We start from the raw sequence: 27,345 nt of genomic DNA, 5'->3' as shown, positions 1-27,345 counted from the left end.
AGAAAATCTTGCTATGGCACCATCAGGAAGAAAGCATCAAGGAAAAGCTGGTAAAGCAGCACAGGAAGATCAAGCCATACCTGCCTATGACTTTCAAGACGAAAGAAAAGATCTGAGTGGATCTGAGGAAGATATTAGAGAAGGTGTTTATACCAACTAGATTTTCTTTTCTTTTTTCTTTTTTTTTTTTTTTTTGGAAGATACTAAGTTTATAATATTCCTGGCTATGAATAGAAATGAGGATAATTCTGCACCTGATAAAACACATTTTTTCATAATATTTCTGTCAGCCTCCTACTATGGTTGTGATTGATGAGAAGAAAACTCTTAAAACTTGCAGGTGGTGTTTTAGAATAAGATTGTATGTTTTTGTTATTTTAAAATTTATATTAAGGTGAAACACCAGTGGTGGACAAACATGGGAAGAAAAGACCTTTGGTGACTCCTCATGTGGTTTCAGATGATGTGGGGTAAGTTTTAGAATATCATTTTTTTCAAAATGAACACGAAGTCTTAAATAGATATTAATTTTAGCTATTCAGTATGCTTGTTTTCCTCTCCTAACATCTCATTCAAGCAAAAAAATAGGATAACATAATACATTTGCTGTAGTTGAGAAAGAAAAGCCAACCTTTCAATTCTGCCAACAAATCAATTCTGCAGCTTTGTAGACACTTTTGAACACCCTTGGAAAAAACAGGAATTTGCAAGTTTTTTCCATATTCAGTTTCTTTCAAAAGATGATTTAAGTTTTATCCTATATTGTTATTTCACTGATTTTAGTAATTTGATGTTATTAAAAAAGTATTTTAAATGACCCAAAAGGAACGTTACTTGAAAAGTAAACAGTGTAAAAAAATTGTGAAAAAATATAAAGTTTTTTTTTTTAAGACAAGATTAAGGATCGTTACATTGAAGATATTTTTTTTCTAGTTTATGAAAAATAAAGCAATAGACTGTGGAAAAAATAAGACACATAAACAAGATAAATATTTTTACTTTATCTATAGTGGCTCTCTCTTTAATTGGCAGTTACTATACCACTGCTTTATGCAGCAGTATACTCATCTAAAACTGCTATGGAAACAGCCCTAGTATTTTTTTGACTTGGATTTTTCTGTGTCAGTGTCAGTCATGCTAAGCTTGCTAGACTTCTTTGCATTTGATCTTCCAATTATATTTTGTGCTTTTTTTTCTGTATGTCAAATGAGCCTTCATATTTACTATCCTTCCTCACTCAGGATTATCCATAGCCTTAATAGGTTTTTCATAGGGAGTAAGTTAATATACTCCTGTAAATTTTTTTTTTTTTAAAAAAACCCATACAAATAAGTCTAAAAAGTGAACTCTTGCAGCAGGGGGAAAGGAGTAAAAGTGTTTTTTTTTTTTTTTTTTTTTTAAATCTTGTATAACAGCAGCAGTGCTATCATTGCTTGTAGGTAATAGGCATGTAAAAAAAAGCAGACACAGTTTTAAAGAATTTTTTTATAGATAAACATCGAGTCTTATTCTCAAGTAATTTGTGCAGAGAACAGACAAATAATTTTTTTAAATAATATTTTGTAGGGGTGAAGTACAGAATATGTTGGAACGATTTGGAGGTAAGTATATGTAAATTGTAATAAATGAAAACATAACTCATGATTAATTTGCAGAGTTGGAAGTAATTCTTTTTCACAAAAATAAGCTTTCAAGATTTAAATAAAATGACCAGTCATTGTATTATTGGCTACAGCCATGCCCCAGGTTAAAAAACAAACAATAATATATCTAAATAGAGCAGAAGAAAAGTAGATGACTTACAAATGGAGAAAGATGCGTTAGCGCTTTTCATTATCAATCCTATTTGACATTTTACATCTGTGTGTTTATGTATAAAGATTCTTAAGACATGGTTTAAGAGGCAGTGAGTATAATTAAGAGTACAGTATGAGCTAGCGGTTCTCAACTTTTTGTTACAATGAGTTAGGTGGAAGAGACTGCGGACTGCAAGAGTGTAGTGAGAAAGTATAGGCATGTGAACGCGAAGTGGCCAAGTAGAACAAATACTTCAAAATCTTAGACAAAGAATGGCTGTAGGTTGTGGAACATAGTTATGATACAGCATGGGTTAGTTATCTTTACCTTCAGAAAAGTAGAGAAAATGGACTGAGAACAGAAGGGAATTTCAGTAGTGAGGAAGAATACTACAAGTTTTCTAGTAGAGAATGAGGTTAAATAATGGTGGTCACTTGGCCAGGATTGTAGAGAGATTTGACCATGTATTTGTGTGCATTCCTGTAATTTAGCCTTCACTAAGTGTAATCCTCAGGCAGCCTTACTTCAAGTATACAGTTGAATTCTAGAGAGCTGACAGCTCAGAAAAAAAACAAGACGGCACATTTCACTGGCAAAGGATTTATAGTGCACATCTGGAGACAAGGTAACAAGTAAAAAGCAGTAGAGGAAAATGTCTGAGTGTTACCTCCTTAGTAGCTTGTTGATAATTTTGTTGCATGTGTGAGTAAATATCATTCCCAGGCATTGTTTGCCTGTAGATCTGAAGGTGAAAGAGGAGCTTGAAATGAATTCCTTAATCGGAATTCCTTAATCTGAATTGAGACTTTGGTGTGAAGGCAAATATTAGAATGATGTTATAGAGGTAGCAGTCTAGATAGGAGGATTTCAGTGTTGAATAATAAGCTAAAATTGCTTTTTACTGAAGACTTGAAGATGGGAAGAAAAACTAATTAGGTGGAGAAAGGATGCTGCCTGCTCAAAAATAATGTTGGCATTAGCAGTGGCAGATGCCTGAACAAATTAATCAGTTTTGGCAGATGTTTCTTGATACCTACAGCAAAAAGGGAAAGAATTGCTTTATGTATTAAACCTGAGCTAAGTTATTAAATTTCCAAATGTAAATTGAGATAGCCTTTAACTGATGTTAATTTGAATACTTTTAGAAAAATACTCAGGCTCTCTGGAGTATGAGAGTTTGTAATTCATTCATTCATTCAATATATTGACAGTGATAGTGATCACATAATTCCTTTATTTCTGAAATCTTAAGTAATTTGAATGAGTATTTCTCCAAAACACTTGGGCTAATGCTTTTTTCTTAATAAGGAGAAAAGAAATTTTAAAAAGTATTGGCATAACTAAATTACATGAAAAACTGGAAATTATGAGCTGGTAGTGCAGTCATGCAGCTAAATTCAGGAGGATATTGATGGTGTAACTAAAATGTTGTTGGACTCTAGAAAAAAAAAAAGGAGGAAAAAGGAGCAGGATGCCTTTCTGCTCAGGATATCTCTAGCCTTGAATAAAAGAGAAATTAAATACTGTGAAATCCCCATGTACCATGTTTAAGGAATATTGCACTATGTGCTATTGGTGTGGGGCATAAACAGATCGGATAATGCTGCTGATGTTTTAAGCATGCTTGTGTGCTGACTGTAGAGATGAAGCTCATGGATCATCTTAATGAGTCGGAGAGCACAAGACTCAGCATATAAGGAATTAAATAAAATATATGTATGTATAATGGAAGAATTGCAGCTAGCCTGGATTCAGACAGGACAGTTGTGCAAACACGATGTGCTGCCCAAAGCCAAAGAAGAGAACGCAAAGTCAAGTCACAGAAGGACTTGCCTTGGGGTTCGGTGGGACCAGGCAAGGAGCTCTGGCAGTGCCAGAAGCCAGGAGTCACATTAGGTCTCTGGAGACTCAGGAAAGCAGTGCCGAAACCAGTGCCTCTAAGAGCATGCAAAGAGAAACCCTTAAAGGAGCACCCAGGAGCGCAGAACACAGTAGCTCTTCTCCCTTGCAGTGTACCTCACACTCTTTTCCAAAGGGCATCAACATCTTTAATAAACCACATGTGTCTTGCTCTACATAACTTCTAAATGTTCTTTGTCTTAATCCAGCTGACATTAACAAGGCTCTCCTAGCTAAAAGGAAAAGATTAGAAATGTATACTAAAGCCTCACTGAAAACCAGTAACCAGAAAATTGAACATGTTTGGAAAACACAGCAAGAGCAAAGGTAACATCCATAGTTTTTAAACATGTGAAGTCAAATTTCCTTTTGTGTCAGGTATAAGATACTTTTATCTAAGACCATGTAAAAACTATATCCTACTTGTATGTCTATGTGTGTTCAGCTTTTCAAAACATACAGCATTCAGTTAGGGCCAGATATCAAAATACCATCTTGCATTACCTATGCCACCTCCTTTATTATGATACGAAAAAAAATATGTAGACTTTTAGTTTCTCTTCTCATTTTTCATTGTGTTTGTAATACTTACTGTTGTGTTTATAGGCAGAAGCTCAATCATGAGTATTCCCAGCAGTTCTTGACTTTATTTCAGCAATGGGATATAGATGTGCAGAAAGCAGAAGAACAGGAAGAAAAGCTATCAGTGAGTTTGCAATGTAGTATGTATTTTACACCAGTAGAGAATAGTGCTGCTCAGACACCAAGAGTGCAGAAATGCATAAGTATTTTATGTAGTACAAACCTCTTCAAAAATTCACCCAGTTTGGTGACATGTCAGGTTTGGTGACTTCCAAACCATAAATATTTAGGTTTTGGAATATATGGCAAAGTGAAGAGGTGAAGACTGTAGTACTTTATTGTACTAAGCCAATATTTGTACTAATTGCACCATTATTAGCCCAGGCACACAGAAGCACTCTTGGAGCTAGCAAAGGAGAGGCAAACCCCAGTACAAGAGAAAAAGCAGATAGATCTCAGCTGGGTGCCTGTAACGCTGCTTCCTCTGCCTTTCCCCTTGTGGCTGTAGGATTCCCCAGCAGAGAGCTAGATTACAGACCCAGACTTCCAGCCAAGGCAGAATTATGATTCTCACAAATGACATCGGTGTTGCTGTCCAGTTTTTTTGTCCAACTAGTACAATTTTTTGCTTCTCTTTCAGAATATGTTTCGTCAGCAGCAGAAACTTTTTCAACAGGCAAGAGTAGTGCAAAGTCAGAGACTGAAGACAATTAAGCAACTCTATGAGCAGTTCATAAAGGTATAGCACATTCTTCCTAGGAGGCAGATGATCTTTCCTCATATCAATTATTAAAGCTGAATTAATTCAGCCTGTAGAAATCCAGTTTGGGGAAAATAGCGGCCTTCCATGAATCTTCATATTGTGTTGTTAGTGTCATTCCCTGTTGTTCAGAACATGACTTGTTCTCTCCAGACCTGCATATACTTTGCCCCTACTTAAAAGACAGGGTTGAATGGGTTCTCACAGGGATCTGCTAGGCTCATCTCTTTCAATATTTAACCTTAGCCCTCAGAGTATACTTTCTAAATAGAACCCAGTTGTGTGCCAATTTAAAGGTTATGCATTAGTCAAATAAATAAGATTCTGTCTTGTCTCTTAAATTTTTGGTAAGAAAACTGACATTTAAAGAAGTGAGATTTCACAATCTATTAGAAAATTCCATTTTAAAGTGTAATTCTGTGCTTCTGATATGACTGCTACAGTAGCATACCCCATAATGAGAATCAGATACCAAAGCAAAGTCATCTTTCATTAATCTTTCTAGCTATTGCTCCTTCTTGCAGCAAGGGAAGTACCCCTTAAATGTATCACTTTTAAAGTCTATTAAGTCCCCTGGTTCCTAAGAAATACTGATTGGAAAACATTTTCCTTTCTATAACCTAAAAGTAAACATTCACTAAGAATACCATCAGAAAGTAAGAAATAACAATTTATGGTGAAAATAGGGCAACTGTCTAGCTGGGTGGCTATATAATCCATCCTGTTTTGGCTTTCCTGTTGCTTCATGCATAATTCCTGGTTTTGCTGGCAGTCTCTACAAACAGTTGGGGGTTTTTTTGGATGGTGCATACAGAACGTTATAGTTTAAGCATACGCTTCACAGTTAAGCATTGTCAGCCCACTAAATATGAGGTAGTTTATAACTTTAAAACACATATATTCTTCTTTCTAAGCTACCATTTCAGTAAATGACCATTTTCAGATTATAGGTGAAGGTGCTTAAGGGCTTCCGATGACATGTGAAAATTTTGTTTCCTCCTAACCAAGATACAACGTGGATTTAAAAACTAAAAGCCTAAGACCCACAACACTACTTGTAATTGAGTTGTTAGAAATTGAAACTCGATAAAAATGATTAGAGATGGGGTTTTTATAGGAAGTGCAGAGGCAGAAGAGGTTCAAGTCTTAGTTTCTATAAAAACTTTAATTTCTATTCGTTTCCCCCCTAGTTCCCTCCCCCCTTTTCTTTTTGTACGAAATTTCAGTTAGCTATGAATGAGGATTTTTTTTCCCCCTCAAGTCAGGCAGCTTTGAAAAGTAATTAGAAACAGAGCAATTCTTCATTCAAATAGCTGAAGTTTACTCAGCACATTAGAGATGTGAAAATAATCACAATAGTTTCATCAAAGATGCAAAATTAAAGTGAAGTTCAAGTATTGCTATGATTTCTCCTCAGAGGAAATCAAAATTTAGGAATCAAACTTCAAATAAGGTTTACTTTAAATATGTGTCAAGAAAAAGATGGCTAAGCATATAAAAACAAACTTAGGTATAACCTTATATATGAAAGAAAAGATAACCAGTGAGCTTTACCTTAGCTCATTCAAGTAGTACTGTGTAAAAGGAAGATTTCTCTTTTTTTTGTGGCCTCAAAATTTGTCATCAACTGTATTAAGTTGTGGATTAAATTGAGAGTTAAACTGTATCTCCATCATATCTGACAACTGTCTGTATTATCTTTTTTTTGAAAAACTTTTATCTTGATGGAAGTACAGGATACTAACTGAGACCTCACAGAGGCTGAGTGATGGAGATTTTCCTTCACAGCATTTATTGTTTAAATAGGAAAGGAGCCTGGACTATGGAGTCCTGTGCACTTTGTCTTTCAGCCACTTGACAAAATTTACTTGTGAATGACCAATACCGCTATAAAAATTGAATTGTAGTTTGAATAAAGGATAGTGGGGGCTTTTAAAAAAATTGTTTCTCCTCGATGTCTAAATGTTAAATGAAGTTTATCCATAACTTCAGAGCATGGAAGAGCTGGAAAAGAGCAACGAAAATCTTCTGGCTGGTGCACAAAGTGAGCTTCGCAAAGAAATGGCTATGTTGCAGAAGAAGATTATGATGGACACTGTAAGTATAAAATGTCAGCTAAATGCAAAAATAGAACATTCTATAAAAATGTCATTTGGTATTCATTTAATTAGCTCAGGGAATCAGGTTGGGTATGGCATTTGTTCAGTATTATCTCCTTTTCTTGTAACAGCAACAGCAGGAGATGGCAACTGTTCGCAAGTCTCTTCAGTCCATGTTATTCTGATGGCTCAATGGAGAAACCACTTTTACCTAAGTAACATGATACAAGTATAGGCATTAGCCATAGAGAAGTATGTTACGATGTCAACGTTGTAAAGTTCCTATTAAATGGTTTCATGGATTGTTCTAAGCTCATGTTTCATAATGCTGTAAGATAGAGTAGTGGTAAGTTGAAATTTTTTTTTTTCAAACAAAAACAAAACAAGCAAGCAAAAAAAACCCACCAACCTCTAAACTATTTACTTTCTGCACAATTAATCTTTAACTACTTCATAATCACCTCCACATTAGCATGAGACTGCTTCAATTGTTTCACTGCTTGTAATGCCAAATTGCAAACCACAGACACAATCTATGAAAAACACATTACACAGATTTTTGCACAATAATTTTAGGCTTTTTAGGTACATGGTGCAAATGGAAGTATTTTTCCAAAGCTACAGATATTTTATGATTTTCATAGTTTCAACACTTAGCCTGACCTGTCAGCAGTTATAAAAGCTCATTAAAATATGATACATCTTATGTGAGAGTGCTAAATAGTGTATATTATGGTAAATTAAGGAAAACTTTTAGGCTTTTGCTGTGCTATGCCTTGTAATAGTTTACTACCAGTAGGAGACTAGGAATTGCTTAAACTCATCAAGAAGACAAGATTCTTCAATTTAATTAGGAGTTGAGTGTCATGGCTTTATATTACATTTGTTTAAATAATAATAATTAAATACTACAACACATTTGGGGGTATTTAATCCTTGCAGATCTCTGTTGAAATAATCCAGCTCATATTTGGTGCAAGCTATTACAACCCTTAAGACAGACTAGTTATTTTTGCAGTTTCAAATGACTAGCAATTTAGAAAGGTCTAGGTTTTAAGAAGAAATGCTTTAGCCTTCACGTATTACATTACAGGAAGCTGATAACATTTAAACCACCACCTTAGTGTACACAGAATTGTTTCTATAGAAAGCCTGTACATACACTAGAATATTAGATGGTACCCAAAATATTTAATGCTTGGATTCCACCTCACTACAACCTCTCCCCACGTACCCTCCTCACCACAGACATGATGTTTTCTTAACAAAGTATTTCAAATCCAGTCCATCCAGCTTCTCTCCCCAATAACATACTAGCATTTATAGTTCAGAATCGAATCATCTGCTGAGAGTTCCCCGTTTAGAAAGACAGATTAATGACAGCTTACATGAAGAAAATCAACTATTAGGATGCAAAGGAAGTTGAGCAAGAAACCAGTATGGAGCTGTTAAGACTCGGGGAACGAACAAAAACTGAGAATGTGTATTTCTAGAATAGTGTCTGAGAAAGCATGAACATGTAATGAGTAATCACATAACTACAATATTTTATAATTGTGATACTCTGTTTCTGCCTTTTAAGGATATTAGATGAGCTATGAGGGACAGTTAAGATTTCTGCCTTGTATTTATTGTGATGATATTTTAGTATTTCCTAGTTGTTGTTTTTTTTTTGACTGACTCTGCATTAGTTTCCTACTGTCTGGATACCTCAACTCTGTTTTTCAAGCTACTTCTACATACTACTCCATGACTCCCCTTTCTCCAGTATTCTGACACACCAAACCCCCTCACTTTAAGAAGATGCCTACATCTTGTCCTACTCTTTACTATTTTCTCTTCTCTTTGCTGTAGGCTAAGTCCACTTGCAGATGCTCCGTCTTCCTGATTTGAACAGGAGAGACTCACTGGGAAAGGAGAACTGAACTCCTTGTCTGTAATAATCACCTGCAAGGGTAGTCCTTGGGCAGTAACTGGTACAATTAGCCCTGCTGTATATGAACCTAGCCTTCTCATGCAGGAACAGGGCAGGCAGACAATTTCTATGAATGTTATTCCCCTCTCCCTGCCCCCAAATTTAGCAGAAAACACAACACAGTGGATGTTCCTTGAACATCTCGGGCAGTTTTTTTTTTTTTTTTTTCAACTAACATGCAACAGCTATGCAGCTCAAATAGTTTTTCTTAAAAAAAAAGAAAAAGTTATAGCATTCTTTATTGCACGGTTCAAGAAGGGTTTTATGAATTCACATCTTGGCTACAAACCAGCAAGTGGAAGCAATGAATACATACCTTCAACAGCTTTTTAGAGGATGCATGTTTAATATCCTTTTTTTAAAAGGATTTTAAGCTTTTAGGGCATATTTGTTTGCAATTCACCATTTGCTGGTACAAATAAACTACTTTAATAATAAGCTACTTGAATTCAGCTTTTCTCTAATGACAACAGAAACAAGTAGCAGAGAACCTTATAGTCCATAACAGTTCATAATCTAGGCACATTATGTTATCTGATTACTCTGTTCTTAAAGAAAGAGAGGGGGTGATACTGGTCCTCACTTTTATTCTTTTAGACAGTTTCTATACATCAGGTCTTCATTCCTTTCACTTTTGTTTGGATAAGGTACAGACGTAGTAGTTTAGCCTTATGATTTAACACAATGAGAGCAAACAGGCCTCAGAGGAAATTAAATATGGCTGGGTTGTATTGTCACAGTTAAACAGTCACAGTCATGTAAGTTTATCAATCAACTTAAGTCATACTCTTGAGCAGTTTCACACATACAAGTTAGGGTAGGTAAAGGTAACATCCTCAACTACTTACACTCTAGCTATTGGTGTTGTACAACAAGGCAAAAAGTTAGTATGACTACAAAACCAGAAACTGTCCTGGAAAGAAAATGCAAGCTACGTTTGTATGTAGTAGCAGTAGCACATACTCTTTGAGAATGAATACTAAGGGCATTCAAAACAGTACTGGAAACAGAGGAATTTTCCTGATCTGCAGTTCCTGCATCCAGATATTTCTAAAATCATCAGGACCAACATCAACTATTAGTTTTACCTCAGAGATGCTTCCTTCTACCAGTCTTAATAATACAGTGTTGGATTTAGCAATACCTATGACTACCACTTCACAGCAGTTCTAAGACAACTCTTGAAACTAGTGTTAGGAAGGTATTAGTTACTTGGCCTGCAGAAAAGTGAAACTCCTCTTAGAACTTTGATTTGCAGCGCTTTGGGTTGTAGTCTACGTGCACCAGAACAGCAGTACAGAACTAAAGCTACCTATCAGAAGGCAAGTTTTGAACGTGGTATTCATGATATTATGTAACAGCTTCAGTATTAGAACACAGGGGAAATACATCCTGCTTTGGAAGCATTAATTACAGAAGCTGCAGGACTCTGCATTTAGTAATTATCACACCTGGTAATAACCTAAGACAGCAAGCTCTCTCACAGACTGTTTTTTTGAAAAGCTTAATCTGTCTTCCCAAAAAGAGAGGCTGCTTCATTTAGCATTCCCCTAACTGCTTCTCCTCTTCTCCTTGATCTATTTAATCAGTCATTATGGTTTTGAACCTGTTCAGGAGCTTGATGAGATGAAATTCTGAAGACATGTATATGAAGATGAGCAGCAATCTGTAGGCATACACCAGTGGCATATCTCAGCATATCAAACAAGGATATGAACTTAAAAAGAACAAAATAGAACAAGTTAAAAGCAGAAGTACCTTTCAAAATATAGCCCCTACTATAAATTCAGCTCTATCCAACATGAAAGGTTTGATAGACAATTTAGGAATTTTATATAGACTGATCTCCTTTGCCTGGGAAAAACAAAGAAACCTCAAATCCCCTGCAAATTAGTATTAAACACATATGCAAAACTGAAGTCCAATAAGCAAAGTTTAATCTACATTTAGTAGAATAATTTTTAAACCACCCGAGTTAAGACATAATTATAAGAAAGATCTGTAAAATGTAAACTTTCACATCTCTGTTCCCAGGCAAGCAAGCCAGTCTGTCCCAAAAAGCCTAAGTTTACATGCTATCCTGGCAATCCTGGCAGTGGAACAGAATAATAGGGACAAATTCATTCCTATAAGTACATTACATATGAAAAGACAAATGTAAAACAAAATGCTTACCAATGCCATCCACAGAACAATATATTCATCAACAAAACTGTTGAAGTACTGGTCCAAAAACAGAAGCCCTGGCCCAATAAATGCAGTGTCTTGAAGAGAGATTTCACTTTTTGTCATGTGAGCCACCTATTAAAAACCAAACCACTACTTTATCTTAACTGTAACTACCAGCAAACTATCACTTTATTTAAAAAAAAAAAAAGGGGGAGGGGGGAGGGGAAGAAATGATATCCTTTCTCTCAATAGTCTGTTGCCCGGGGCCCTAGAGGACTAAGGGTATGACAAAAGCTTCAGAGTCCACTGCTCCCTGCCAGATTCTTGCTGAAGGGCTAAACGACTTCTCTTTCCATGCCATTCAAAATGCAACACTTCAATCAGCTGACACCAGCTATTTGAGTTGCCAAATGCTCAAAGTCTCTTAAAGGAATCTCAACTTCTCACAAGGACTTCATGTTTAAAAGCTGCTCTATTTACTGCTGCTATTTGCAGTCCAGAAGCATCAAGTGAAGAGCACCTCAACAAGTCTGCCACCACATCTCTTCTCCCTTCCCAATGCACATTCATTAATTAGTGGATCAGCTTCAGCTTTGCTACTGTTGGTGTTTTGGGACTTTTTAGATTGTTCAATTGTGCGTATTACACAAGAACATTCAAGAAGTTAATCCATCCCAGTGTATTTTAGCTATTTGGAAGAGCCTCCCCACCCTTGTTTTTCCCATGTTGTGTCTATGCCCATGTATTACTTGAGGTGAACACTATTCAGTATTCACAGATTGTATGGGGTTGTTATGAAATTGGTAACACAATGGCAGAGCAGCACGGGAGAACTTTCACAGCACCCGCTGATATAAACAAGCAAATCTTAAACATGAAGTAGTTCTTAGCTAAGAAGTTTAGAACCAAAACGAAATTCCTTACCACTAACTTTTGTGAGATTTTAGCATTCACAAATCCAAATGTCAAAACATACAGGCAAGGATGTTTTTCAAACAGCTGTGTTGTAGATTTTTTGTAGATCATAATAGCCAGTGTAATAAGTAGTCCAATATTCAGGCCTGGTGAAAGAACACTTGTTCCCTGAAATACAAAGGGACAATAGATTATTCTAAAGCTTGAATGACACCACACAGTCTAGATTTTACACTTACTGCCACTCTGACTCAATAAAAACAATTAGAATTGCTGAAAAGTCAGGGAAAGTTCTTTATTCTTATCAGCACTAGGCTGATACTATTCACATACTTTACAGTGACATCCAACTTTATAAAAAAATTTGTTGCTTGCTCCTGTGGCAATAGGTATCTAGTAATAGGTGCAGAGAAGACAAGTAATTAAACCTCTGCTTTTGGCACTCAGTAATGAATATAATAAATAACACGGATGTTTGTAGTTTGTATGCTAGCATGCTAAATGCTCGAACCATTATGGTAATCCTGAATGTCACATTTTTTCGCTGACAACAAATTATTCAAAGCCTAATCAGATTTTTAAAGCAACTTACTGCTATTGTAGATCCATTTTTTCCAACTCCACCACCAAAAATGACACGGAAGTAATTGAAACAAGAAAGTGCTGTTCCAGACAGTATTCCAAAAACCACCAAGAACTTCAGATCTACTCCTATCAAAGGGACCTTAGCAAGAACAGCAAGAGAAAGATGTTAAAAAGAAAGAATCAGAGCATTTTTAAACACCCATTAAAAAGCTACCAATATATACTAAGTAATTGTTTTATCTGACCTACTGCTTTCCTGGGAACAAGTTCCAGAGGACAGTACAGGAATTAAGTTCCGTTACTAAGGAGATGAGGGATTTCGTCAGTAATGCTTAAACTCCACTTTTGAATATTTAAGTTCTGGTCTTGAAACTCAGATTTTACTGTATTTGTCCTCACAATATTTGTGAAAAATTCTTCTTACTACATACCAAAAGCTTGACACAGACTGCTGCATAACCAAGGCATGGGAGGGAAAGAAGGACACTTCACTGCGTTACCCAATACGGACCCACAGGAAACACAAACACCATCTGCCTGCTTTTTGCTTTGGTACATGCTGTTTGTATGCTGTATCTTTGCATTTAGAATAGTATCCAGACAGAAACTGTAATTAAAAAATTACCTTTCAGAATCAATTGCAGTTTCAAGGAAACTTCCAAAGGCAGCAGAGGATTAAAGGAAACAAAACAAACAAAAGTACCAATTGAAATCACTGACTATAAGGTTTTGAATATAGATTGTTTTGAGATACAGCATAACTACCACAGATTTTAATGCTGACAGAAACAAAACCCCAATTATTATCCATTAGGGTTTAACGTCAAATGAATCTAACTTTGTTTTCCAACATGAAAATAAGTCGCTGGAAAACAACAGAAGTGTTTTTGATATGCAGAAAAGAAACAAAAGTTTAGATAAATATGCCCAAATTGTCAAATAAACTAGTGACTTAGTCTGAATTATTGGTGATTTATATTTAATTTGCATCAGTTATCAAAACCACAGAATGGTTTCATCTGGTTCATGTCCTGTGACTAAATAGAAGTAAACATTTCTGAGTAAATAGACTAGAAATGATCATGATGTTAGTTTAATATATTTTTGAATCCTTCCACTTAAGTGTGTCTTTAAAAATCAGAATCAAAGTCCGAGACAGGGAAGTGCTTTTGAACAGAAAATACTTCTTCAAATATAGATGTTTATATATTTAAAAATATTTTTCGAAGCCAGAAGGCTAGAATCAGCTCTGTCATAAGTTTTAAAAAAATCTAGTATATCTCAGCTGACATGTAAATATAGTTTCCTTTACCCCTTCCTCCCAAAATAAAGTCCTAACTTTATCCCATCGTTTCATTAAAGCATTTAATCCTTACACTTTAAAATAAAGCATCCCATAAGAAACCATTCAATTGAGCAGAAATATATGTCTTACATAAAGCATACAAAGGGGGAAAATCCCCCAAAACTATTTGTTAACAGTTAAGCATGATCAGAATATTAGTTGCACATCAGAAGTTTGTATACGGCAGATGGGGTCTTTTTTCCTCTACGCAGCTCTACATTCATGCATAGGAAGTCACAGCATTTTATCAAAGGTAACTACAACGTAAATATGACCTACAGTCCCTATTTGCTCAGTAAGCTAGAGCAGATTAGATAGCTATTAAGTATTGACGCTACTTGCAAGGGAGAGCTTCAGATGCCATAGGAACTCTAAATAAAGGAGCTGAATTCTCAACACACCTTATAGTCCCATACTGCTGGTCCTCCACAGGCAGATATTAAAAGCAGCATTGTTATGGCTAGTTGAACCTCAGTTACATCAAGTCTAGGAAGGAAAAATATGGGAAAAAAAAGCAAGATCTAGTTCAAGGAAAAGTATTTTATGCAGGGAATTAAAAAATAAGTTACTTTTAAGTTATGTCCCCAAGTCATGAGATGTGTATGGAATATGATTTTTCATGACTAAGGAAGACAGTCTATAGAGAAGCACATAGCCTTAGTTAATATGTAAGATTACATCTGTGGCTTTATATACAGCCAGTTACATATACATTATATATATGAGAAAAAAGTTTTAATTAATACCTGTTAAGTATTTGATAATTTTAAACAAATTTACAAACTTGGTGCTGTGTAATTATCAAATCAAAATTAGAAAATTAAGTTTGTAGTAAAAGCAATCAAACTTTTCCATTAATAGCATATCATATAACAGCATGATCTCTGAACAGCAGGTTGGGACAGAAGGGATATTTAAGCCATATAAACATTAAAATATGACAGATGTTGCCTGCAGAAGATGAGGATAATATTTTGAAGATTGAGTCAGTGGATAGCCAAGCATCTGTCCTCTATTGCCTACAGTATATAACTGATATGTTCCTATAACAATCCTAACGCACACAAGTGGCCTTGCATGCTCTCTGAAATCTAGGATCTGGTTTCTACCCTTTTGCTCTCAGACATGGTAGTCCCACTCTGTCTCAATTATTTTGATTACTGTAGTATTTTAGTTTGAGAAGATCCAAATATGTAGATACTTCAACTCTGGAGAAGGAATTGACACTTCCTGTAAAGTGCAGAAAAGCCCAACATCTACTGAAAAAAGCACTACTGAAGATTCTGCAACAGGTCTTGGTACTGAAGTTGTGATCCAACCATGAAATTTAAAACACAGTATTTCCTTAAACAGAATAGATTTGCTCTTTTAAGGTATTTAAACCACTGTTATACAAACTGTTATTACAATAAAACTAGTTTCCTGTGCAAACAGTTTGAAGACAATCAGGAAGCAACTCTTATCTAATTTGATGCCCACGTTTAATGAGGGCATCATCTTTTTTCCTTCATCTGAAAAACTGATAAAAATATGCTACATTTCATCACATGCTTCTAACTTAAGTCTTAGAAAAGCCAATATTTAAGCAGCAACTAGACAGTTTGACTTGTTGCTCTTTATCACTCAAAGCCACTGGAATGGGCAGTTATTTCCTTCTTCTGCTTTTCTCCTCACTTATCATCACATAAGTACCAACAGCACAGGGTGAGCCAATTCGGTTTACCAGCTTAGTTTAAACTTCTATTTTCTGTCTATTTAATGAGTTGACTCCAAGCCAAACGAGAGTCCATGCAGGCAGAAAATGGGACCATGCTGCTGGGAGTGGGCTTCCCCTCCCTAGCAGGGATAACATTTTACAGAATATTAGCCACTGCTGCAGTTGCACAATAAACATGTCATGCAAACATGTACCAAAATTTAGAATTTCAGGTTTCCACAGAGGCTCAGACAGTTGGTGGCACCAAAGTCCATCTTTTGTATCCTTTACTAATCCAGCACAAGTCAACAGGACCCATTTGTTCTGATCCTTGGTCTGATCAGTGCTAGGACTCTCACCCATTATTTGACTTCTGGAAGTCAGAGGTGCTGGTTGATGAACAGCATCAATGAAAGCTTTCATCTATGTTAGATATCCATATAGTTAGAGCAGTAAACTACAGACTTCATTTAGACTCTCCTCTCTAGACTTAAGAGAAATAAAAAGGAATAACTTAGAAGACATCCCTGAAGAAAAAAAAAAAAAAAAAAAAAAAAAAAGCTCAGACCTGCAAGTCTTGAAAAAAGACCTGTTTTCACTAAACAGAAGTTCTTAGAAAAGTTTTGTCTAATTTATTTCAAAAGGCAAACATGGAACACACAGAATTTATTTATTTCCTAGAAAGTCACTGAGCTTTCCCCAGTCATCCAGCTGAGAGATTTACAATTGTAAATCAGAGTCATAATGAAGAAACTATTCTGTTTTCAGAAATCATTATTAAAGTGCAGCTCATTGTTTAAACACAGTATAAGATCATGGTCAGGCACCACCACAGCAGTGGGAGGGTCCAGCATTCCCCATCCTATTCCACACAAATGTCAAGGCCTCCTCCCACTACAATTCGGGAGGAGCAGACTAAATTTCTAGCAAGTCATGAATGGCATTACAAGAATCAATATAACTGTCAGCTAAAGGATATCAAAGGTAACATGAGCTAGATTAAATAATAATAATAATAGAAAAAAAATAAACCTAGGGTAATTGAACATGTACTAGGCACAGCTTTGTGCAATTCTTTGCCAAAGGATGTGATAGATAAAAGAGTTTGTTCTAAGAAAGTTTGAGGAGAGTAATGGAAGAGAAATCCATTATCAGGGGAATTTCTCTTAAAAAAATCTGTGTGGTTCAGATTCTCTTTGGCTGAACCTGGCGGCTGGGAGACTATGAAGAGAGGTAGAGTAGATGCTTGCCCTGTTGTTACTCCCACACAGGGCACATGTTTACAGTCCCTGAGGGCAAAGAGAGCTCCAGTTCGAGCCTGCACGCTGCTTGTGTAGTGATTGCTGCTTGCAAGTGATTCCGCAGACAAAAAAAAAAAAAGTCATAATACATGCAAATTAAGCATATGTGGCTAAAATCAGCTGCTAAGAGCACAAGTCCTCTACTCAGTATAATGCAGATTCTTTACTAGGTAATACAGAAGTCAGCTGGGGGTGGGGAGATAAGGAGAGGAGGAGGAGAAAGCAGGAAAAAAAAAAAAGGAAGAAAGGAAACTGAAGCAGTCTCCAAGATTAAGTCACATGTAGTTCTAAAGATATGTACTTACTTTCCAAACCTTAACATGCCTGATACATATGTCTGCCAATGAGCAGAATAGAACATGAACAGTCCCACAAAACAACAGAAAAACAACCAGTCAGGATTTGTTCCTAGTCGAATTGCTATGCAGGATCCCAGGACAACAAAAACTGAAAAGTAAAAATGAACATGTTAGTCAAAAACCCTCTTTGCTTGCAGCTAAGAAAATAAAATTACAAGGCATTTTTAATCACTGTAATGAAGAAATTACATCCCTGCTGTTTTAGTAGCTAACACCAGAGACCACCAGTCCTGGCAGGAGAGACCAAAACACTGGATTGCTTCCAAGTGAGGGCCCCAGCCTCAAGTCATTCTCTCTTCCCCTGGCCCTGGGACCTCCTGCTCTTTGCTACCTGGGGACCAGCCAGGCCCATCTAGATGCTGGTGGTTCTGGTGGTTAGCACTGCTCCAGGAATCGCAGATGCAAAGCACACAACAACTCCCAGGGCAAATGCTGTAGCCATGAAGCTACAACAGAAGCTTACATATTGCTATTGGGATAGCAGATGACCACTGGAAGGTAAAACTACTCTTTATGAGCTCTAAATATATATATATGTATATATATATATATATATATACATACATACACACACACATATATATTTAACCATTCTCCTAAGGAACACAAATAAATCCTCCTCCTAACACCCTATCCTAGTTACAAGTTGATTTTTTTGTTACCTGGCTCATAAGGTGGAACTCTTAACTTCATGCAGAAATAGCAATCTTTTAGGAACTTGAATCCTTTACTAGTATTGCCTGTGCCCTGCTGCAGAACACAAGCTACAGAGAGTAAAAGTTTGCCTAGAGATTCCTAGTCTTTTCTGTTCCCCGTTGAGCTTATTTAGAGAGCTTTGTACTTCTTCACGTAGAAGTAAAGGCAGAGTGCACATTACCCAACATCTGCCAAAGCAGACAAATATCCTTTATGACATCCTTTGTAATAAATAAATATGCTTTAAATATCCTGATACTGGTCACAAATGAAGGCTGGGGCAGCCCAGGCTGCAGCAACCAGGAGACAGCAGAGCTACCCTAACAGAAGGGAACAAGGCAACATCTCCAGAGGACCCTTCCAACCTCAACTGTGCTCTGATTCAGCAGCTCCTCTTGACAACAGGCAAGTTTTCTTAAAGCTAGGATGGGTAACAATAGGTTAAGACTACCTGTGGAAATAGAGTCACAGCCATGATCAAAGAGCTCTCCCAGGGGAGAGCTACTGTTTGTTCTTCTGGCTTGCTTCCCATCAATGGCATCCAGAGACTGGTAGATAAAAAGTCCTAATGCACCCAGGATGTATGCCCAAAAAGGTGCCTGAAAGAGAGTTATACACAGTGTCACTAGGCAGTTCTCCATTTTTTATCCAATAATCTATGTCATTAAAGGTAAAATAAACTTTATCCCAGAATTATACTGGATTGTACTATGCGGCAGATAGTAAATGGACAAAACAAGTTTTCTGTGCTATTCTCTAAAACTGTAGTATCTTATATAACATATTACTCTAGATATACTAAATTTACTAAACCTCACTCATTCCTGCATTGACCGAGTTATTTTTCCATCTTAACACTGAAGTAATTCTAATTACCTGTATTCCTCACGCTGAAAAGTGTTATGAGTATAATATTAATCTTTTTTAAAAAATAAAATGCTGGTAAAGCAATAATTAAGAATTAGTCAATTTTCTCAAATTTATAATGTATAGACATAAAAATCCATCACATTTTACTAAATAAATGCTTCAGCTCTGAGGTAAAGAGATTTTTCCAACATACAAAAATTGACTGCATATGTACTTGGAGAAGAGTTTGAAGAATTTAAACTATTTACCGAGTATGAAAGAACAACTGTCTAGCTAATGCAGACTAGCTATTAGCATTGCAAAGCAAGCTGTGAATTACATTAACACTGGTCTTCAGGTCAAAAAAAGCTGTCTAACCTTCTAAAACCATTCATTTCCCACACAAAGTCAGCATGTCTTTGTCCAGGAAGTATTTTACTAAAATCCTACTTTTTACACAAACGATGAGCCACATTCTTGACCCAAGTGAATTACAACCATTATTATCACTAATATTAGCCTTTAGAACTGCTGTTCATGAGGAGAGCGGAGTTAGGTATAAATGTTGGAAGCAGCTTGCAGGTAAATATGTTAACAGCCATAGGCAGCCACAAAGCTCAAGTCTTTTCCACTCCCAGGTAATGGCCTGTGGCTCCAGACCTCTGCAATTGCTCTCTTGCAGTGCAAACAGGTCCAGTAAAAACTAGTCTGTTTAGACAATAGATCAAGTCTCAGGGAGCCTATAGATAAGAACACACTTAGAAACCCATGCAATTTGTCCACATACTCATAAACCCAGCGTCACTACTGGGAAAAAAAGGAAAAATGGCAGCTGCAAATCAGTTGTGATCCTTCATATGAAAGGACAGGGTATCTTGCAAGGCAGCATTAAGAACACAAGTGGGGTGAGCTGCTTTCCCAGCCCTTTTTTCTTCTCATCATTATACTCACTGACTTGAGTTTAAAAAAGTATTCCTCACGTTAAATGAAAAGACACATTCTTCCCAAGAACGACCATGCTTTCCTTTCTCGCGTATTGAGGGGTGGCTGATAGACCATGTATCACCTAATTTGGTGCTTTTAATATGTAAACAATGTTGTCATCAGCTCTATGATTTTATTAATAACCAGAATCAGTATAAAGTCAAGTTGTATGCTGCTTTGTCCAGCTTTGAAGCAACAGACATTCAAAGTAGTAGGGACTCTGGCTATAAGAAATCCAGATTTGTATCTTCATTGAGACCTAGAAAAGTTACCAAGCATAACTTCCCTTCTTCCAAGGAATCAAAGAAAAGCCTGCAGATAATGACTACAAGCAAATACTTCCATTTCATTTGACATTTAACATAGTGGTGTCACTAAATAAATAAATGAAAAGGAAATCACAAACTGAAAATCCCATGCCAAGTACCAATGGAGTTAGTCACACAGAATCATAGAATGGTTGAAATTGGAAGGGACCTCTGGAGATCATCTAGTCCAACCCCGCCACGCTCTGCTCCAGCAGGAACACCTACAGCACGTGGCACAGGGTGGCAACCAGGCGGGTTTGGAAGATCTCCAGGGAAACAGACTCCACAACCTCTCTGGGCAGCCTGTTCCAGGGCTCTGTCACCTTCACAAGAAAGTGCTTCCCCATATAGAGGTGGAACTTCGTGTGTTCCAACTTACACCCATTACCCCTTGTCCTATCACTGGCTACCACTGAGAAGAGCTTGGCAACCAGTCAAGTTATTTAGGTTTCTTCTCACTTGATACTGTGTTAAACTGGAAGAATTTTATCTAGGAGGAAGGAAGGGAAGAAGGCTAAACCAGGAAAATGGACATAAATTCTTAATCTTCGTTTAGAAAAATTTTCTTTCCCCCAAATAAGGGCAAAAAGGCAGAACCTATCAACACCAGCAGGTGTCTATTGCCACTCTTACTTTGTAAACCAGAGAACTGTACAAGCTGGAAGACGGTTCTGCATGTCAGCCACCAGCCTTGCTCTTGATGTTGCCAGAATACACAAGTGACAGCCATAAGACAGACATATCAGGACGTAAAATAATAACCAGGACCCTGCTAAAGCCAAGATCAATCATTGTGACATAATCCACAGTCGGTATAGTGGCTTTTCATAATAGCTTTGTTATATTGACATTGTTACTGTCAGCCAAACTTGCTCCTGACAGATTTATGAATTAAGCTTTATAAGCAGAAAATCAAGAGAAACCAATAGTTTCATTGTCATACTATAATAATTTTAAATTATCTTTCCTATTTTATCACTGATGTCATTTGGAAATGCCACAAAGATAATTCACAATGTTTTGTGAGGTGAAGTTACTGTGACATACTTCTACAAATTATGAAAAAGTAGCTTTAGAGATGTGAGTATTTTCTAAAATTAAGGGACTGCCAAGACATCTGGCAATTCTGCCCAGGCCACATTAAATCCCCTCTTTTTGCAATCACCTTCCTCTAACTGAAATAGATGTTAGCGAGCTTTTCAGAGTCACCTGGTTCCATGTATCACTGACAGAAGCAATATGCTCACAGCCTCCCTTACCCTCTCCGCAGGCCCCCACGCAGTGTCACACAAGCCACCAATTAAGTAAAACACCCGTGCGTGGGCAGGCTCTTATTTCTGACTGCATCATCTCCATAACTGAAACACTAGTCAGTGACAGAAACCTATGTCACTTTTTCATCACTACCTCTAATGCTACTAATTCCTCCTCACTGCTGTGCTGTATACTTGGTATTGTCACCATCTTCTCAAATGAAATTCCTGTGAAATACAGCTCACTTCTAATCAATACCAAAGGTTTGCCTGGTGGTTTCTGCAGGCCGTTTATGTAAGCTTCCATAATGCCACAGTACATTATATAAATATTCTTCTTTAAGATAATGTTATTTAAGTTTACTTTATCTCAAAACAAGTGTGATGTGTTAAATGTAAAAAGCAAGCCAGCTTTAAATATCACACTTCGATTATATCTTAAGACTTTTGATGGTGGCTCTTTTCCAGTTGCAAGTTAGGAGTTTTATCATTAACTCTACTGATTCAGTTAATGTTTGTGGTAGTTCCTGTTGGGACAAGTCAAAGCAAAAGTGTCCCCTCAGATCCCCAACCAAGAAAGCTCTGCTCCTTGACAACACGGCAAGAGTGGGGCAGTTTTCATCCTCCACCTAATGCCTATTATCTGTACGTTCTGACATCCCTAATGAATATCTCTGTATCCCTGTACTTGTGGGGATGGGAAGTAGATCCATGGATGTGGAAGAATACCAAGACAGGTGTCTGACCCACTGAGGAATTAGAAACAGACTCTGCAGCATTTCTCCCCTAGGCTATCAGTTCAAAGCAAATTACCTTTGCCTATTGCAAGTTAGATATCGACTGCACTTTTAACAGCTTGAACAGTCTTGTTTTTATTGGAATGAGTTCTCCAAATCTCAAAAGTGCACAAGGGCTTCCACAGCTCCTAATACTCTCTGCTCAGAACAGCTACAGCTGCCTTCCCCTCTTCACACGCCTCGCCTTCCATCAGGGATGTCCCCTCCCAGCCTCCCACGCCAGACCCAAGCAGTTTGCAAATTGGAGAGGTGGGAGCATTTGGGAATGCTGACACAGCTCATAGACTCAACAGAAGGTCATCAGGAGGCTCCCAATAATCATCAGCTCTTCACTGATGAGGTGTTTATTACCTCTGCCCAAAGTTACATCCTGTCCAAGCAAAGATACTGTTTGGCCAGAGCTGGATGCTATTCTAACAGAACGAGAGGAGCACAAACCCTGGAAGAGACAGCTTCTCTTCAATTAAACAGGACGCATGAAAGATTACACAGCCCTAGAATTCTGTAAATTTAAGGTTTTACACAGGCCAAGTCTACTAAAGGCTACTTGCATTCCACCTCTGCCCGTCAGTTGCCTTCTGCTTCTCCTTCAGGAGAAAGTGTAGATTGAACAGAGGTCCTTATCCCTCTGCTCTTGTGAGGTCAAAACACAGAGGAGCATGCAGCTGCAAGAGATGAGATACCCTCATAAAATCACTTATGCCCTGAGAGTTCAACAGCCAATGCTTATGCCATGTTTAAAGATTCAGGCCTCTCCATTACCATATTTAGTTATGATCGAGGCCCCTCAATCCAACCACACAACCATGATATTTTTCCCAGGGCTGCCTGAACCTTCACTGTCTTGCCTTAGGCTAAACACCCCCTTTCCCCATTCAGTATCAGGGCGCTCCAGTCTTCGTTTGGGAGTACTGTGCAGATGCACTTTGCCCTCAGCTCAGTGTTTCACACCTTTCCCTCTACCACGCCAGGAGTTTAATGCTTTTTCCTTCACACCCCCTACACCCTAACTCACACCAACTGCTACATCCCACCTTCTCTGCTTCCTTATTTTCTCCGGCACAAGGGTCAGCTGCACACTTGGCATTTACAGAACATCCTGTCAGCCTCTTCCTTTCATTTCTCTTATTGAAAAAAAAAAATGTCAAACAATCCCTCTTTAGTGTAACCCTTTAGTCTAAACCTTTCTTTCCCTTAATAATAGGTCTATCAGGAGCCATCCACATCTTCCCTTTTTGGTATCGTCAGATATATGACTTTCCTGATAGCATATTTCACCAAGGGCTGGTGTCCTCCTATAAATGCGCCTCAATGTTGTTTTAATGCAACTCCAGAAAGGCACCCAGAAGGGCATCCCAGCCCTCTTTCGCCTCTGTGGCTCTGCTTTCTACAGCTTCTACCCCCTCTTGCCACACTCAAACTGCAAATCTGTGATGTACTCTTTTTTCTTCCTGCCCTTCTCTAACCCCAGGGACCTATTAACGTGCAATTTCAGATAGTAGAAATAAAGGCCATAAGCCCTCCAAACAAGGCATGCATAAATCTTACTTGGACTATTACAGTCCACATTGCTTAAAGCATATTATAACTGCTGGAAGTTTTCATATATTTATACACACGCACACTATATATAGTTTGAATACATACTATATATTTATATATTCTACATATATATATATATATATATGAGAAAACTAAGCCATAGTTACTGTTACCATAAATGTCTATCCTAAAATTCTAGCTTCTTGTGCTATTTTTATATAAAAACCTGTGCCTAGGCTCTAAGGATTGCTGAAGCTAGGCCTCTCCATTAGCAACTACAAAGGCAGCACAATCAGAGCTTCATTTCCCTCCTCTGAAAGGAAAATTATATTTACTCAGTTTTCACCTTGGTGTTGATGCAAGAGAGGGGAAAAAAAAAAAAAAAAGGAAGTCAGTTTTGCCCAGAACAGGAAGGCGTCTAAGAGACTTGTGTGTCAAACCCTAGGGAAATAACTGTAGCTACTTCAGAGAAGTCACTTTGTGGTAGAACATTTTTCTCAGCAAAACAAACAGCTCACTATCAAATGGTGGGGAAAAATCCTAATCTAAGGCACCAAATATGCACTGCTCATACTCAAAAGTCAGCAAAATTTTAAATACCTAAATATTTCTGGATGGTGAGAAAAGGAACGAGGAAGAAAAAAAAGGATCCCACCATCACTGCAATCACAGTGAAGTAGACGTTGTTACCTGCCCCTTTCCTGTCCTGCATGGGGTATGTCCATCCTATCACCCTACTCAACATACTAGTCTCCATATGTTATTTCTGTAGTTTTAAGAGTTACACAATCAGAGAGCCAACTGGAACAAACATGCTATAAAAACCTGCACACGCAGCCTGCAGCGCCAGCACTGCTTGAGGGGTGCGGCCAGCCCGGGCTTAGGGCAAGATAAGGCGGCTTATGGCGACGTGCATTTAGAGAAGGCAGGGACACAAACCACGGTCCTTGCAGGCAGGGAGACTTTACTAGAGCAGACAATATTTTATGGAAGTTAAAACATGTCGTGCTAGTCGGTAACAAACTGACTTTTAATGCACAATGACTGTGAGAAAAAAAAAAAACATAAGGAAATAATGGCTACATAGTAAGAGAACAAGGGAACACTGGGTACTGGTAGGAAATAATTGCATTGCATAATGGAGAAAGTATCATTAAACTGTGAAACTTACTGCAATAAGACAAAATGGACCAACTGTCACACTGAGGTCAATAAGCAAAAATCATGATTGGGAATATATATGACGGGCTTCCTCAGTTCTTGCTGTAACAAATACCCCGAGAAAAAAAAAACTGCCCCAGGAAACTGCTGTCTGGGAGGATATATAAGGAAAAGACTCCTTTTCTCGTGCTCTTTCCTAAGCATCTGCTGCCAGCTGCTCTCAAGAGGGAGCCTGAGGTGGGTGGCTCTCAGGTCTGACCTGGTGTGACTTGTGTTAGCAAGATTTACCAGCCTTTTGTTTTGGATGGCTTATACAGGTATCAAGATTAAAGTGTTCTTCAATACACAATTGTTAAAAGAGGTCAGTTTACACCCACACAAACCAACTCCTAAAAAAAAAAAAAGAGATACCTCCCTGTTACCTTGCTTAAATCTTCTGCCCAGTGCTCCCACACTTCCACCAAGACTGCAAGTCTTGGTTAGTCCACAGTATTTGATAATCAAGGCCTGTTCATAAACAGACTGGAGAAGTGTGGTATGGACTAAAGAGGCTTAGCAGGGGCTAGAGAGGTGCAATGCTGAAATGCACTGCCCTACTCGTTCGGTCCAGGGTTTCATCAACTTCAACACTGTTTCCAGCTCCACTTTCCTCCTACCCCTTCCAGCCTACGTATTCCAAGCCAAAAGCACACAAAAGGACATTGCAATGGAACACACAGCACCTAGCAGTGTGGCAGCACTTTGGGCTTTTTAAAAACGCCTATCCAGACACATGACACTTTAAGTGTGATGATTTATTAAATAAGAGAGATTAACAATGGCCTAATCAATATGGCAAGAAAAAGTCAAAGCTAGACTCACAGGAGAGGGCCAATGAAGATTCAACCTACAGCCAAAGGGCAAAATAATAGGACGAAAAAATCAGGCACCATACAATATATTTACAGTGGCCATCCTGAACAGGGAAATCTGGCCCAGACTGTAGTGGTTACTAAATTCAGCTTCTGCAATTAGCAAACGAACAGCAAACAAAGTAAGATTTCTAAATCTCACTATAAACCACCACAAAAGGAGTAATTCTCCTCGATGTCAACAATACAAACAATTTCTTTGTGTATAAGGGTCTACAAATAAAAAATAACTATAAACTGCTTTCTGCCTTCTTTTCTTGAGGGCGGAAAAAAAAAATCAATCTAAAATGTACATCTAGACACAAAGCCAGTTATTTCTACACTGTAAGGGTAAACTGGATGGATGCAGGAGCTCTGTGAGCATTTTGTACGCAAAAAGGCCAGTGGGTGGACAGCATCTTGCTCTTCCCAAGGCCTGCAGCAAGGAAGGAGCCGTGTCAGGTCCAGGCAAAGCCACAATGGACCTGAACCAGCTCCTCGACGGGGTTACCGCCACAAACGCCCCTCTGCTAACGTGAAGGGTGAAGCTGCTGGAGAGACAAAGGGCACTCTTCCAGTAGGAATGTGCAACCAAAGCAAAGTTATTTACTAACAGTAATCAAAAGAAAAACCATCTCTGCAGATGAGGTTGTCATCAGGGTCCCAGCCACCCCCTACATTGCAGGAGGTCTCATCCCAAGGAGACCTCAGTGGATGACGGATTTGGAGGCTGGGAAGGGGAGGTGATGGTGGCAGTGAAGCGCCGGGTGTTAGGTGGTCAAGGGGACACCTTAACCTCCACCGACCACCTCGGAAAGCGTTTGGGGATGTTCTCTTTTCTCTGGCTTCTTTTTGGCCCTGTCAGCCCGCCCCTGGGCAGGCAAAGGGCAACGCCGGGCGCCAGCGGCGCCCCGAGCAGCCGCCACCGCTCCCGCACGGGCAGAACCTCGTCCCTCCGCTCCACGGCGGGAGCCGCCCACTGCCCGGCGGAGGCGGCAACGACCGCAACGCCCGGCGGGCGGGCGCCAACCGCCGCCTACCCGCAACGGCCGCGGCGGCGCCGGGGGAGCGCAGGGGCGGCAGCGCAGGGCAGGGGGCGGCCGCAGCGGGGCCGCGCCGGTACCTGCTCGGTAGCGCTGGGGCAGAAGGCGATGAGGGGCAGCGCGGCGAGGCAGTTCAGCAGGAGGCCGCCCAGGGTGATGGCGTTGGGGGCGAGCCAGAGCGGGAGCTGCTCCACCAGCCAGGCCCAGTAGGGCTGCAGCGAGGGCTCGAGCAGCGAGCGCCCCGCCGCGCTGTAGCGGTGCTGCTCCAGCCGCTTGAGCTGCGCCGGGCTGAGCGGCGCCGGCAGAGCCCAGGGCCCCGCCATGCCGCCCGCCGCCCGGC

At 38.7% G+C, this 27,345-nt stretch overlaps 2 protein-coding genes across 3 annotated transcripts; one reads left to right on the top strand and one right to left on the bottom strand.

The window, feature by feature from the left end:
- SYCP3 (synaptonemal complex protein 3) lies at nucleotides 1-7,322 on the top strand. The gene is made up of 8 exons (XM_010225910.2): nucleotides 1-143; nucleotides 395-470; nucleotides 1,567-1,601; nucleotides 3,906-4,023; nucleotides 4,303-4,402; nucleotides 4,919-5,017; nucleotides 7,031-7,135; nucleotides 7,269-7,322. Exons 1-8 carry the CDS (start codon nucleotides 14-16, stop codon nucleotides 7,320-7,322), a joined length of 717 nt encoding a protein of 238 aa, XP_010224212.2. The 5' UTR covers nucleotides 1-13.
- Nucleotides 6,983-27,345, bottom strand: CHPT1 (choline phosphotransferase 1). 2 transcript variants are annotated; one of them, XM_088521640.1, is made up of 9 exons: nucleotides 27,086-27,345; nucleotides 18,630-18,777; nucleotides 17,429-17,570; nucleotides 14,528-14,612; nucleotides 12,789-12,920; nucleotides 12,206-12,364; nucleotides 11,288-11,413; nucleotides 10,719-10,829; nucleotides 6,983-7,348 (listed from the first exon to the last, which is right to left on the bottom strand). In XM_088521640.1, exons 1-9 carry the CDS (start codon nucleotides 27,326-27,328, stop codon nucleotides 7,304-7,306), a joined length of 1,191 nt encoding a protein of 396 aa, XP_088377766.1. In that variant the 5' UTR covers nucleotides 27,329-27,345; the 3' UTR covers nucleotides 6,983-7,303. The 2 variants fall into 2 exon arrangements, with proteins under 2 accessions (XP_088377766.1, XP_088377768.1); XM_088521642.1 differs by lacking the exon at nucleotides 10,719-10,829.

The sequence above is a fragment of the Tinamus guttatus genome, unplaced genomic scaffold (genome assembly GCF_059628265.1).
Source record: "Tinamus guttatus ecotype Peru unplaced genomic scaffold, ASM5962826v1 Tinamus_guttatus_pri_ptg000125l, whole genome shotgun sequence".
NCBI classification, from domain to species: Eukaryota; Metazoa; Chordata; class Aves; order Tinamiformes; family Tinamidae; genus Tinamus; species Tinamus guttatus.
This window is presented reverse-complemented; position numbering and strand designations above follow the sequence as displayed.